Source organism: Electrophorus electricus, chromosome 18 (assembly GCF_041902795.1).
Source record: "Electrophorus electricus isolate QZ-2024a chromosome 18, ASM4190279v1, whole genome shotgun sequence".
Classification (NCBI taxonomy): domain Eukaryota; kingdom Metazoa; phylum Chordata; class Actinopteri; order Gymnotiformes; family Gymnotidae; genus Electrophorus; species Electrophorus electricus.
In genome coordinates, this window is record NC_137514.1 from 6,720,001 (window position 1) to 6,735,000 (window position 15,000).

Below are 15,000 nucleotides of genomic sequence, written 5' to 3' on the forward strand. Positions count from 1 at the left end.
ATACGAGGCCGTCTAGCACACACACTCTTTTATTTCCCCTGTGCTCTTTGCTTCTTTTTTTTTTGCGGCAACTACTGGTGCGTGTGTGTGTGAGGCTTCCTTAATTGTGCTGGTGTTATTTGGTTGTTCCTTGTTGAGAGTGAGGGTGGATGTGTCTCCCACTCATGCTCTAAATCTCTCTCTCACTCACTCACTCACTCACTCACACACACACACACACACACACACACACACACACACACACACACACACACACACACACACACACACACACACACACACACACACACCAACGGGCCTCTTGGTATCCCAAGGCTAAGCTTATATAGACACACTCATTGTCTGGAACCTCAGCCAAAGTTTAAGAGAAGTCGAAGTTCTTCCTCCCTCGTTATCCCTCTACACAGACTCTCTCTCTCTCTCTCTCTCTCACTCTCTCTCTCTCTCTCACGCTCACTCACTCACTCACTCACTCACTCACTCACTCACTCACTCACTCACTCACTCACTCACTCACTCCCTCCTCTCTCTCTCTCTCTCTCTCTCTCTCTCTCTCTCTCTCTCTCTCTCTCTCTCTCTCTCTCTCTCTCTCTCTCTCCATCAGGCCCGTATCTCCTGTGGGTATGAATGGATTGATATGTTATGATGGCTGACAGTTCAGTAGCGTTGCCTATGGAATGTCTGAATGGCTAAATTCCATCTCATACTCAGTAAAGTACACACTCCCAAAATAAATGCAATTCAAAGGCGAGCGGGTGCATTGATTGAATCTGAAACATTTCTTATATCATACCAAATCGATTCAGTTGTGAAATCTGGGAGTTCTTTATGCATTGAATAATTTCCTAAAGAATTACTCTAGAGTCATTTTTGTGGTGGGAGATTTACTCCCTAGTCTTCTATTGATCTTGGGTTATTTAACCATGCTTGTGTCCTGCTGTACCTGTTATTACGCATGCTGCAAAACTGCTCTCAGTTCAGCAATAACGCTCTCATTTCCATTTAAACATCAGGTCCAGCTGTCTTCAGTTGTACATTGAACAGTGTAAGTTTTAAGTGCTGGCTAAAATACTGATGTATTTCTATAAATAAAGTACTGATTATAACAGCACATTTCAAACATTCATGGTGACTTATTTGGTTGTCTCCCATGACCTTCTCCCACTCCTCACGTTATGGCGGGTGTGGCATTACTTAAACAGCCACACTGTGTACAGGTGCACTGAAGCTTTCTGTTTTTGGGTAGAGTTGTGTGCACGCGGACACGCGAGTTTGTGTATCGGCAGTCGGCTCCCTGTTTCAAAAGCGTGTGTATATTTAAATGTGTCCCGCCTCTTTGGAACGTGTGCGAGGATGTGTGGGTGAGTTTGCGAGTGTTTGGAGATACACCCAGTGCTCTTTTGAACTTTTGTGCGTGGGCGGTTGTGTGTGTGTGTGTGTGTGTACCTCTCTGCTCCTCTTTTAAAAATGGCGCATGTGTGTGTGCACGTGCGCCAGTCCTCGTCCCATCGCCGCTACGTTCCCGTATGAGCCTGTGGCAGTGAGAACAGAGCTGCTGGGGTTGTGGCTGCTGTTATACCCTCAGCAACCCTGCAAGCTTCCCTTCGCATTTAGGCCTGGCACACATTCGGAGTTCTTTCTATCTCTGCCCCACCTCCCTCTGTCTTTCTTGCCTGCACTCTTTCTCTCTCTGTCTCTCTCTCTCGTGCTCTCTGTTTTCTCATTCATGCTCTCTTTAATTCGTTCCTTCTCTCCCTCATTTTCTCACTGGTGCTCTCTCCTTTGCTCTTGCATGCTCTCTCTGTTTGGTCATTATCTCTCTCTCTCTCTCTCTCTCTCTCTCTCTCTCTCGCTCTCTCTCTCTCTCTCTCTCTCGCTCTCTCTCTCTCTCTGTCTCTGTCTGTCTCCTCTCTCTCTCTCTGTCTCCTCTCTCTCTGTCTCTGGTCATTATCTCTCTCTCTCTGTCTCTCTCTGTCTCTGTTTGGTCATTATCTCTCTCTCTCTCTCTCTCTCTCTCTCTCTCTCTGTCTCTCTCTGTCTGTCTCCTCTCTCTCTGTCTCTGGTCATTGTCTCTCTCTGTCTTTGTCTCCTCTCTCTGTCTCTCTCTCTATTTGGTCATTATCTCCCCCCTCCCCCCCTCCCCCCTCTCTCTCTCTGTCTGTCTCCTCTCTCTCTCTCTGTCTCCTCTCTCTCTGTCTCTGGTCATTATCTCTCTCTCTCTGTCTCTCTCTGTCTCTGTCTCCTCTCTCTGTCTCTCTCTCTATTTGGTCATTATCTCCCCCCCCCCTCTCTCTGTCTGTCTGTCTCCTCTCTCTCTCTCTCTGTCTCTCTGTCTGTCTGTCTCCTCTCTCTCTCTCTCTCTCTCTCTGTCTGTCTGTCTGTCTGTCTGTCTCTCTCTCTCTCTGTCTCTCTCTCTCTCTCTCTCTCTCTCTCTCTCTGTCCCCCCCGGTCATTATCTCCCTCTTTTCTTTCCTTCATTGTATTTATCCCCTTTCTTATCTGTTCTCTTGCTGTGTATTTCACTTAAATTCCTGTTGTTTGCATGGTCTGAGTGTGGAGGGTAACCCAAATTTGCTTTTCCTTTTTCCCCATCAGATTTAGATTTCAGGCCATCAAACTTTGACCCACTCAAAATCATGTCTTTATATTAAAATTTTACAAAACATCTTGCTGCATTAATTTGCCACATTAGTTACGACTGTGTGCAGTTCCATCTCTCTTGGTTTCTGCAGTAGCCTTATTTTCCCAGAAGCCCAATGTTGCAGGTCACTTCCTGGTCCTCTCAGACTGCGTCTCTACACTGCTGGTCTCTTCACGCAGCGCTGGGGTTGCGTTTCTCCGTGTTGACTGGGCTGATCCTGTGCTGGAGTAAAGCAGGTATCTGAGCTGTGCTTCTGGACATCGACGAGCTCGACGTGGTGCAGCTGCTCACATGTGAACATTGCCTGTGTTTACATTGTAGAATGCACTGTAGATACGTACTGATCAGAAGTTCCTACGCTTGTCTGAGTAGTGAATGGGGTAAAAATCACAGAGCTAGCTACAGTTTTTTCAGCTTGTACCTAGTGGAGTGTTGGTGCATGTGTGAGTGTTGGTGTATATGTGAGATTTTTAGTGAATTTTGTGTGCGCGTGAGCTGCTAAAGGGAGATCTGGGTTTGTACTTTGATCAGATGTCACAGCTGTAGCATGTGACACGGTCCCTTTTCAGACAGCACTAAAGCCACTGTGGCAATAGCTTACCGCTCAGCTAACGAGCCCATTTACGTGCAGCATTTGTGGAGGTTCCCAGCTTGTTCAGCCCATAAGCCCTCAGCCAGCTCTGCAGAAGAGCTCTAGGTTTTTTGGAAGGTTGCCATTGTCTGCTGATCTGGGAACAGTTTTGCTGTTTTTCTAATAATGGATAAAAATGGTCATGTCGAAGGGTGTGTTGCGTGTGTCATAATGTTGGTTAGGTGTTTTTATTTCAGTGCCATTATGCACATGTGCAGCTAGCTCATACAAGATGATAGTAAAGATGAACTTTCTCTTACCACCAGGCCCTTAGAATGCTGTGTTTCTTTAGAGGGGCAAAATCTGCACTGCTCGTGTGCTGGCCAATCAGAATGGCTTTCACTCTGTAGTGTGATTAACACAACAATATCCTAGTTAACCTGACATGGAAGAATATATTTGTTTACACTCCTTTTGCCTGGACTGTAAAATTATGGGCAGTCCGTGTGGTGTGGCAGGCTCACATCACACCCCGTTTACCCAAAGAATCTGCCCCAGGGGTGTGGATTCATAGAAGGTATATCATGCAAGCAGATTCTGTCCTCCTCTGTCTGTTCCCTGTTCCAAGTTTCAGCTTCTGTGTTCCCTGTTCCATTGTGTTCAGGGACCTGCTGTTTAACCAGATCTACTCCAGACTGCTGGAGAACCCAGTGGCCAGGGGCGTGTTCCTGGAGAGCCTGGAGCCGTACATTCTGAGTGAGCGGATTGGCTGCCTGACCGCGCCCGTCATGCGGGACCTGCTCAGCTACTTCCAGGAGAACGGCATGATGGAGAGCGTGGAGGGCTGTCTGGTGCACATGGACATCACCAACCTAGACATACAGCAGGTGTGTGTGTGTGTGTGTGTGTGCGTGCTGTGAATTCGCTGAGCTGTAAGACCACGGGGCAACGAGGCTAACCTGCTTCCTGCTTACCATTTTAAGGATTGCTTCAGACTCAGTGACGTGGGTTCGTTTAAACTGAACCCTGGACTGATCGCTCTGTTAGCACGGTTCCTTACAGGAAGTGAGAACGAACTCTGGCGCGGTTCTTTTACAATAAGAAAATGCTACGGTCCGAATGGACCGAACCCAGGACGTGATGTGACCCTAGACGCTGCGCGAGAGAACCGAGTGGGGCCAGCGGAAACGAGCAGAGGTCAAGTGTGGAGCAGCGAGGGCGTAAAACACCTCGTTAACATTCGGTTTGATGAGCGCATCAACTGTACCGGAGAAAATGCCCGCAAATATTCTATTCAGAACGCATTTCCTATTTTGCATCCTTAATATGTTTGCCAGCTCTTCCAGACTTCCTGAGTAGAGCCACCACCCCACACACACATCCTGCACACGTGCGTGTAGTTATTGTCACTAAATGTGCGTCAGGATGTGACTCATCCATGTGCCTTTTGTTTACATTTTTTGTCCGGTGGTAAATATGTCAGTATGACCACTAAGCAAACCAGGACTTAAAAAGCAACCATATCATTTTCTGCATTGGTCTGAATCAAAGGACACAAACTACAAATATAAATGTGACCTTTGAGACCGAAAGAGTAGCAGAGATGCACGACACTCAGGCTCCTCCCCTCTCTCAGGTTGCCCCTCCCCCTCTCAGGCTCCACCATACACATGCACAAATAATAGTATGCTGTACCAAGTTTTAAACAGTGCCTGTATTATTTTGAAGTTGAATATTCTTACCCATAGTTGTGCTGTTAGACATTTTTTATCAACATAAGAGAACTACATTTACAACATTTAGCTGACGCTTTTTTCTTACAATTATGACAACTTGAGCAATTAAGGGTTAAGGGTCTTGCTCAGCGGCCCAACAGTGGCAGCTTGGCAGTGGTGGAACCAGCAGCCTTCCGATTCCAAGTCAAGTACGCTAACCACTGAGCCACCTCTGCCCCACAATTCTACAATATCCATCATGCTTCCTGATTGTGTGGTACTGTGGCTGCTGTGTGTAGGTGGTGCGTATGTGCTGGGATAACCAGCTGTATGACGCCATGATCTACGTGTTCAACAGTGGCATGAATGACTACATTAGCCCTATGGAGGTAACACACACACACACACACTGCACAAATGCCCTCACCACACAGACAAGACTATAGAGGGTTTTTTTCTTTGCCATTCTGTACATTTGTGCTGTTAGACTACTGTATTGCACATGAGGTGTTAACTTTGTGTCAAACATTTGAATGCCTTATTTTTGTGACCATGTTTAGTATGGCAGTGTGCAGTTAGTAGCCAGAGAGAGGGAGAAATCAGTGTGTCTGATCTTAGATCAGTGGCAGCACAGCACATGCGCATGGCTTTCTTAAGGGGTTCATTTTACCCAAGCGCGCACACACACACACACACACACACACACACACACACAGCTCAAGCTTTGTTTCATCTTTCCTCTGTTGCAACTTTGAAACTATACTTCATAAGAAATATATCTGATTTTGTGTGTGTGTGTGTGTGTGTCTGTGTGTTCTTTGCGTGCGTGTGCATCTGTGTTTCTGCGTGTGTTTTTGTTCTGCCTGTACATGGTCAATTTATGATAGAAGTGTTGTACTTACAGCCCTAATGAAGTGGGGTGTGTGTGTGTGTGTGTGTGTATATGTGTGTGTGTATATGTGTGTGTGTATATGTGTGTGTGTATATGTGTGTGTGTATATGTGTGTGTGTGTGTGTATATGTGTGTGTGTGTGTGTATATGTGTGTGTGTGTGTGTATATGTGTGTGTGTGTGTGTATATGTGTGTGTGTGTGTATATATGTGTGTGTGTGTGTGTATATGTGTGTGTGTATATGTGTGTGTGTATATGTGTGTGTGTATATGTGTGTGTGTGTGTATATGTGTGTGTGTGTGTGTATATGTGTGTGTGTGTATATGTGTGTGTGTGTATGTGTGTGTGTGTGTGTGTGTATATGTGTGTGTGTGAGGCTCCTTGATGGTGTTAATTGGACTATATGTTCAGACAGGCTTTTTAGCTTTTGTCTCTTATTTTTAGATGACACAGGGTCAGGCCATTTTCTCATATCTGGAATAAATAATGGATTGACAGAATATTTAGAAAGTTGTAGTGGAAAAATTAATGTAGGGAAGTGTGTGTGTGTGTGTGTGTGTGTGTGTGTGTGTGTGTGTGTGTGTGTGTGTGTGTGTGTGTGTGTGGTGAATTCTTTATTAGCACATGAGCAAGATAAAAGGGTTCTGGTTGATGAGATCCTCTAAAGCTGTAAATGAAAGAGAATTGATGTAGAAGAATAATTTGTATCCCTCATTCTCTCTCACTCAATCACACACACGCACATACACACACACACACAGGAGGTGAGAAGGTAAATTTGGTCAGCCCAGTGTTTTTAAATGGGATCGTTACACAGAAAGAAATGACCCCATGAACTACATGCCTGTGCTTTGATTACACACATTTTTTTTCTTCTGTATTTTCTGCTATATTTATTTATTTACTTTATTTATTTATTTTTAGATAATATTTATTTATTAATAAATATTTGGGTTTTTGGCATTTAAATTTTTTATTTTTTTGCCTGTTTTCAGAAACTCTTTCAGGTGATTGGTCCTCCTCTGCAAGAAGGGAAACCTCTCACAGGTGGAGCTAAACTCCATCTCCAATGATCCTTTGTGCTTTCACTTATTATCTCATGACTAAATTGCTGAGTGTTTAAGTGCATTTCTCTCCACAGATGAACAGGTCATCATGGGAAATAAGCTCCTTGTCTACATTAGGTAAGAGCCTGTGATCTGTACATCACAGTAACAGCACGGTGTCAATTACCAGTCAGTTACCCAATGGTCAGTTACCTAATGCTCATTTACCAGCCAGCTACCTAATGGTCAGTTACCTAATGCTCAATTACTGGTCATTTACCTACTGCTCAGTTACCTAATGCTCAATTACCAGTCAATTACCTAATGGTCAGTTACCTAATGCTCAATTACCTAATGGTCAGTTACCTAATGCTCAATTACCTAACGGTCAGTTACCTAATGCTCAATTACCAGTCAGTTACCCAATGCTCAATTACCAGTCAGTTACCTAATGCTCAATTACCAGTCAGCTACCTAATGCTTAATGACCTAATGCTCAATTACCAGTCAGTTACCTAATGCTCAGTTGCCTATTGTTCAATTAACAGTCAGTTACCTAATGCTCAGTTGCCTATTGTTCAATTACCAGTCAGCTACCTAATGCTTAATGACCTAATGCTCAATTACCAGTCAGTTACCTAATGCTCAGTTGCCTATTGTTCAATTAACAGTCAGTTACCGAATGCTCAGTTACCTATTGTTCAATTAAGTCAGTTACCTAATGCTCAGTTGCCTAATGCTCAATTAACAGTCAGTTACCTAATGCTCAGTTGCCTAATGCTCAATTAACAGTCAGTTACCTAATGCTCAGTTACCTAATACTCAATTAATAGTCAGTTACCTAATGCTCTGTTACCAGTCAGTTACTAAATGGTCAGTTACGTAATGCTCAGTTACCAGTCAGCTACCTAATGATCAGCTACCTAACGCTCAATTACCGGTCAGCTACCTAATGGTCAGCTACCGGTCAGTTACCAGTCAGTTACCTAATGGCCATTTACCAGTCAGCTACCTAATGGTCAGCTACCTAATGGTCAATTACCAGTCAGCTACCTAATGGTCAGTTACCAGTCAATTACCTAATGTTCTTAGCTAATGTAAGAGCACACCTCACATTATGCAGAGTGTTTACACTGATGTGTGTATCACGCTAGCTGAAATGTCCACACACAAGCCTAACCTGCTATTGGGGTCAGGTTGGTCCGTGTGGTTTGTTTCATGTGCCTTATTCCGTCCACACAGAGAGCCAGTCAGCGCTCACTTACCCAAACCTCTCTCTCTCTCTCTCTCTCTCTCTCTCTCTCTCTCTCTCTCTCTCTCTCTCTCACTGTTAGCTGTTCTCTAGCTGGACGGGCCTATCCTTTAGGAGACATTCCAGAAGACCTGGTTCCTCAAGTGAAAAATCAGGTATCTGTGTGTGCGCGTGGAGGGGTGTAAAATATCATTTGTGAAGTTTGGTTTATTTGCTTGTGTTATAATAGTGTCACTTGTACCCAGTGTTAGTACGAACTGTTTGCATCTATCAGATAGGAAGAAAGCAGTTTGCCATCAATCTCTCTCTAACTGGAGTGTGTGTGTGTGTGTGTGTTTAGTATTCTCAGCAGTTTTCTTTCAGTAAGCAGTCATGTGAAGGGATTTCCTTTGTGTATTCTCAAATGCTTGTTAAACAAGTTAATTCCTGAAACACACACAGAGGTCACACTGAAAAAGGCTGAATGAAGGACCTAATATTGTGAAAAACATTTATGGAAATATAAAGTAGGAATTGTGTGCATTTACTTTGGGAAATGTGAGCATATACTGTGAAAATTGTGTGCATGTAGCGTGGGAATTCTTTTGGAGTTGCGTTCGTTTAAAGTGGGAGTTGCGTGTGTTTGCGTTGGGAATTGTGTGGAGATGCTATCAGGTCAGTGGAAGGGGAAGCAGGACTCCTCCTTTTCTCTTCCTCCTCATCAGATGGGTACAGGACCACAGACGTGTGCGATGCACAACAGACACAGTGTGTGCGCATGAAATGTACTGGCTGGTGTATTGTGTTGTAAGAGACGTTTGAGGTCGTGCTGAAAGGAACACAAGCATACAGGGTCTAAATCAGCTTTGATCTCACTCCTGATCTCTCTCTCTCTGTCACACATGTCTAACTGCCTGTCTGCCTGCATGCGTTTGAGCCAGCTACACTTGTTCCTGGTAGCACTAATCTACCTCTCTCTCTCTCTCTCTCTCTCTCTCTCTCTCTCTCACTTTGCTTGAGGGATTCCTCATCAACGGTCTTTGTGTTTGTGTGAATAGCAGATAATGGCTAATGCTCACACTTGCCCCATGTCTCCATCTCTACCTTTAAATGCCACACACACACAACTGCTAGACCAGGGCTCTACGCTATCTGGTCTCCATAGTAACCATCCTTACATTTTTATGGCAAAGGGGCTGACCCCCCCCCCCGTGTACATTGTGAACCGTGTGAGAATGTGGAATTGACCACATACCAAGTGCTCTTTCTATTGTGTGTGTGTGTGTGTGTGTGTGTGTGTGTGTGTAAGGTATTCGAGTTCCTGATTCGCTTGCATACAGTGGAGAGCACCCTTGAGGAGGAGGTGCACCCTTACATCCGCACTCTCCTGCACTTTGACACGCGCGAGTTCCTTAACGTCTTGGCACTGGTGGGAGTCACGCACGTGCACACTCATTGAACCTGTCGCTTAGCTCAGTTAATGGGACACTTTGAACTCTGCACACCACTGTCTTTCTCCCAGAGACTCTTATTTCTAGCCTCCATGTCTGCCTCTGATTAGATCTGATGATTCTCTTTCAGACATTTGAGGACTTTAAGAATGACAAACAGGCTCTGGAGTACCAGCAAAGGATTGTGGATATTTTACTGAAGGTGAAAACACCATCTCTCTCTCTCTATTTTGTATTTTTGCCAAAGTACAATAAAATAAACAAACCATGAACATTCTTGGTGGAACAAATAATATCAGAATAACAGTAACAAAAGTAAAGAAACAAATAATAACATGAAATAAAACAGTACCACAAAATTGAAAAAAAATGTACTAAAATAATTAGTAAGCAGACAAGCCGTGGAGTTGGGTGAGTTGCTCTGTGTCCCATGTTCGTGTCTCTCCCTCTCTCTCTCGCTCTCTCTCTCTCTCTCTCTCTCTCTCTCTCTCTCTCTCTCTCTCTCTCTCTCTCTCTCTCTCTCGCTTTCTCTCTCTCGCTTTCTCTCTCTCTCTCTCTCTCGCTTTCAATCTCTCTCGCTTTCTCTCTCTCTCTCTTTTCCTCTCTCTCTCTCTCTCTCTCTCTCTCTCTCTCTCCCTCCCTCTCTCTCTCTCCCTCCCTCTCTCTCCCTCCCTCTGTCTCTGTCCCTCCCTCTCTCTCTCTCTCTCTCTCTCTCTCTCTCTCTTTTCCCCTATCTCTCTCACTCCCTCCCTCTGTCTCTCTCCCTCCCTCCCTCTCTCTCTCTCTCTCTCCCTCCCTCCCTCCCTGTCTCTCTCTCTCTCCCTCCCTCTGTCTCTCTCTCTCTCCCTCCCTCTCTCTCGTTCATTTTCTCTTTCATTCCCTTTTCTCTCTCTTATATTTCAGTCTATCTCACTGCGTCCCTTCTCACCTATGCACGGCCCACACGTCTCCTCTAACGTCTGTCTACGTGCTAACTGCTATGACGCCCCCTTTGTCTGGCTCATAATCAGATGGTAATCAATCACTCCCTCAGCGTGAGCCTGCGGGCCAGACTCGTGCCGTCACGGCCTGGCCCTCACCCTCTCCGCGTTCTATAACCCCCCTCTCCTCCACCTCCTCCTTCTCGCTGTCTCTTTCCCACCTCCAGGGCTCATTAATAGTGATTTGTTTTCACCAGCTATGACCTTTTCATGAAGGGAATCCCCTTTGTGCGTGTGCGTGCGTGTGCGTGTGTCTTCCGCAGGTAATGGTGGACAACTCGGACTTCACTCCGTCCCAGGTGGGCTGCCTATTCACCTTCCTCGCCCGCCAGCTAGCCAAGCCTGACAACACGCTCTTCGTCAACAGGAAGCTCTTTGACCAGGTGACCCCCTCTTACCTAACTCCCACCCCCCACCCCCTGCCGGGGGGGGTGTTAGTGGAAGCAGGACCAGACATATCTGTGAGGTGTTAATGTGCTGATCCCACGCAGGCGATTAGCTTCTGCCATAATAACTGGGGTGAATCTGAAGCAGCTACCTGAAAGTGAGGAGCAGCAGGGCTGCCTTGAGTCTAAGGCTGTTTTCAACATCATGATGATGTTGATTAGCCCAACCAAGGCTAATTTACGCCACCCTACCCAAGACTAAGTGTGTGTGAGTGTGAGCAGCGTGAGAAGTGGTGTGATGGCGTGTCTACTCGGCCGTGTGTCTGTGCAGGTTCTGGAGTTTCTGTGCAGTCCAGACGACGACACCAGGCACACGGAGAGACAGCAGGTAAGACACCTCCTGTTTTTGTCAGAGGCTGTGAGATTAGCAACGTGGCGCACGTCCAAGCGTCCGTCTCCTTGACCTTAACGAGCCGCTGGTCCAGTCAGGCCAGGCGAGTGACTCACGGCAGTGGCGGGTGTTACAGGTGCTGCTGGAGTTACTTCAGGTGGGAGGTGTGGTCCAGTTCGACCAGGGACGCCTCCTCGCCCTCGCAGAGAAGGCGGAGTTGTAAGTATTTGTCCAATCACGTTGAAAAGGCGGAGTCATAAGTATTTGTCCAATCAAGATGAAAAGCAAGAATACAAGACAGACAGATTATCCAGCTGAGATGAGACTCTCGAAACTGTCAGATATTAAAGCATATAATTCTAGTACTGATAAGATGATGGCAACCGGTCAGTGTTGCATTTAAAGAGGACAGCAAACCTCATCATCACTCTCCCTGTTCAAGAAACTCAGCGCTACACGAAGCTCTTAATATTTAACAAATACAGACATATTCAGTCACGAGCACTGCACTGTTTAATAGAACTTTCTGATCAGTCAACATTTTCAACGTCAGTCTCTTGAGTAGATGGAGTAGATGTGATTATACTGCGCAGTGTTTTATTACCGTAGGCCCGTTGAGAGGGCGGGTCATCCCCCCCCAGACATCTGGCTCTAATTACTGTACCTTCACGTACCTTCAATTAACTTCACTTAATGGGGTTTGTATAATTAGGGAGCAGTTAAAATGAACAGTATTGATTTTCTTCTGAGTGATTCAGGACGTTCCAGGCAGGGAAGGTTTAGCATTAATTCCAGCAACTCATGTTTTATTTCCTCCATCCATCCCCTTTCTTATTATGTACCCCTCATTCACTCCTCCCCCCTTCTCTCTCTCTCTCTCTTTCTCTCTCTCTCTCTCTCTCTCTCATATAATCCCTCTTTCTCTTGCTCTCTGTTTTTCTCTCTTCACCTCCGTGACCTTCCCCTGCTGTCTGCCTGCAGCTATCAGATCTGTGAGTTCATGTATGAACAGAAACACCTTTATGATCGAATCATCGACTGCTACCTCAAGGACCCCTTAAGAAAGGTACATTGCTCGCTCTCTCTCTCTCTCTCTCTCTCTCTCTCTCTCTCTCTCTCTCTCTCTCTCTCTCTCTGACTCTCCCTTCTCCATTTTCCCTCCTTTAATCTCTCTCTCCCTCCTCGTCCATCTCTAATGGCGCGTTCTCCCTTCGCTCTGGCTCCAGGAGGAGATTTATAACTATGTCCACAACATCCTGTCCCTGCCTGGATACAGCCCGAAGGACAAGCAGACCGCGCGGAGGAAGGCCCTGGAGCACGTTAAGGCCAGTCAAATTGAGCAAGTTTAGATTAATAATGAGTAAGAACCAATGGGGACCAGACAGCAGTCATTTCAGCGGTCTAACAGTGGCTAACAGTGAGACGTTCTCCATTCTTCTACCACTCCGGCGAGGACCGCCGAGATGTTTGGTGACTCTCGGCGTAAATGGTTTGCTTGCAACAAATCCGGGTGGACCAGTATGTTGGAGATTGAAATGACACATTCACATTGTTTTGTTTTTTTTGGTATTTTTTTGGTATTTTTTTGTTTTTTTGGTGTTTATTTGATATTTAATCCATTTTGGATGTGTTTGAATCTGGACGTGGGGGAATCGTAAACTGTACTACACTAACAAACTGATACAGAAAACAGGCTCATATGGATATTCTAGAGAAATAACCCAAGACCTCCTTCAGAATTCTGCTGCTGTGTGTGTGTGTGTGTGTGTCTGTGTGTGTGTGTGTTTGTGTGTACTCATGAAGTGTGTCACTTCTATGTTGACTGTGGCTTCTGCGTGGCCACATTCCCTTATATATTTCAGTTGCCTTATTGGTTAATTTTAATGTTAAATAAATGAAACAGCCGAGGGCCGTCTGTGGGCAGGCATTTGAAGCTCATGAATCTAGGGAATCATTTCATTCATTGCACCTCACTATAGTCATTACTCACAGAATCACTCCCACGTGCATTTCTGCTTGGTTGGAGGCCAGTATTGCATGTTTTGATTGGTCGCTTTGTCTCTTACAGGATCTGTTTAGCATTAATGTGCCTTAGGTGGTCAGAGTTTACGTCATTACTTCCTTAGTACTGATGTTTACTTCTGATTGGTCATTTGTCCTCTTGCAGGAACTAGTCCGCATTAACCCAGCGAAGACGGCCGAGCTGGTGGCTGGTCACTTCGGCGGTGAGGTGGAGTGCATCATCACGGCACTACAGGTCAGTGCTGACTGTCCCTCTCAGTGTGCCGTAGCATTTTCAATATTTTAGCAGTGCAAGCATTTTAGACCATGGCTGACCAAACGTAGTGGAGCCGTGCGATTCTAAAAGGCGCCTGCACAGCAACAACTGCGACTTGAATGCCAGTGTAAGACTTGGCGGGAATATTCTCATTGTTCAGCCCGGTTATAGCGGCTGCATAAACGCACGCCCTTAACACACTTATTACTGTCAGTCTGGTGCAGTGAAAGTGCACTGTGCCTGTGGAGGAGTAATGGTCATCCTCAAAGGATGAGGCCACTACCAAATCACCCGTCTCTACTTCAGTGCACTCAACAGATCAATAAGGCTGTGTGTGTGTGTGTGTGTGTGTGTGTGTGAGGGAGACATGAAGATAGACAGCTTCCATACATTACCCATTGTTGTGGACTGAGATAGTGTCAGTGCATCTATGAGAGGGGAGAAGAAGCAAATGCCTGAAGCGTGTGTGTGTGTGTGTGTGTGTGTGTGTGTGTGTGTGTGAATACTTAGCTTAACACCACAAAATGCAGCTTTAATATGAAAAACAAAATATTTCATTCAGGATTCGCTCGGGGTCATGGTTATGATTAGGTGTAGCTACTGCAGTACTGGGTTACAGTAATACATAGTTGGAACCTCCCTATAAAGGTGTGTGTGCGAGTGAGTGAATAAATGGATTAGGCCCTATCAGCAGTGCCGTGTGGAATTGGCTCTGCCTTATCATAGGCACTGGCTGAGAAGCGTTAATTGAAAAGTCCGATAACGGAGCAGCTGCGTGTGCTCTGAAGAGATGAGAAGGAGAAATAAAGTGTTTATCCACGTGCCATGCTTTGGGCTGGTGTAAGACCTGCCGCTGCATTAATAACGCTGCAGCCGCCCCAGAGATATCCGCCCGGCGACACAAAACAAGTGTTTCTGGGGGGGGGGGGGGGGGGGGGGTGATAACCGTGAGGACTAGATGATGGCAGCAAAAACATGAATTTGGCACAGAAAGATTCAAGCAGGAAATTCTGCAGGAACCCCTGAGTATGAACGTGATAACAGCAGCAAAGCTGATACCCATGTTGTTGTTTTATGAGCTTTATTTTTAAAAACATTTGGATGGTCACGGAATCAAATAGTCCATAGACAAGATCCACATCTCTGTGCGCTGATTGTTATCTAGCAGCTTAGCTCTGACATAGAAGTTATTAAATCATATTTAATAATATTCATCTTAGTGCTGCACGTTCCATTGTTGGTTAATTGATATCCTGCAGTTGCCCTCGTAATACTGACATCGCTGACATCTTCAAATAAACCTTCTGGCGTGTGTATCTGTTTGCCGTCGTGTCCTCTGAGCTTGTAGCGTGGAGAGCAGTATTTATTAGGGCAAGTCCAAAAGGGTTTAAATACAAGTACTAATAAGGGTTAAAAAG

At 45.5% G+C, this 15,000-nt stretch overlaps 1 protein-coding gene across 6 annotated transcripts in view; it reads left to right on the forward strand.

Moving 5' to 3' along the window:
- vps8 (VPS8 subunit of CORVET complex) overlaps positions 1 to 15,000 on the forward strand; it is a 69,497-nt gene that overhangs the window by 16,056 nt on the left and 38,441 nt on the right. For 5 of the 6 annotated variants that reach the window (XM_035534843.2, XM_081701011.1, XM_081701012.1 and 2 more), the window contains exons 21-33: positions 3,877 to 4,099; positions 5,227 to 5,316; positions 6,815 to 6,866; positions 6,961 to 7,003; positions 8,200 to 8,272; positions 9,406 to 9,525; positions 9,678 to 9,749; positions 10,791 to 10,910; positions 11,245 to 11,301; positions 11,441 to 11,523; positions 12,286 to 12,370; positions 12,531 to 12,629; positions 13,472 to 13,561. In XM_035534843.2, the coding sequence (XP_035390736.1) occupies positions 3,877 to 4,099; positions 5,227 to 5,316; positions 6,815 to 6,866; positions 6,961 to 7,003; positions 8,200 to 8,272; positions 9,406 to 9,525; positions 9,678 to 9,749; positions 10,791 to 10,910; positions 11,245 to 11,301; positions 11,441 to 11,523; positions 12,286 to 12,370; positions 12,531 to 12,629; positions 13,472 to 13,561 (1,207 nt within the window). The remainder of the gene's footprint in view (positions 1 to 3,876; positions 4,100 to 5,226; positions 5,317 to 6,814; positions 6,867 to 6,960; positions 7,004 to 8,199; positions 8,273 to 9,405; positions 9,526 to 9,677; positions 9,750 to 10,790; positions 10,911 to 11,244; positions 11,302 to 11,440; positions 11,524 to 12,285; positions 12,371 to 12,530; positions 12,630 to 13,471; positions 13,562 to 15,000) is intronic. The other variant, XM_081701013.1, reaches the window with a different exon arrangement.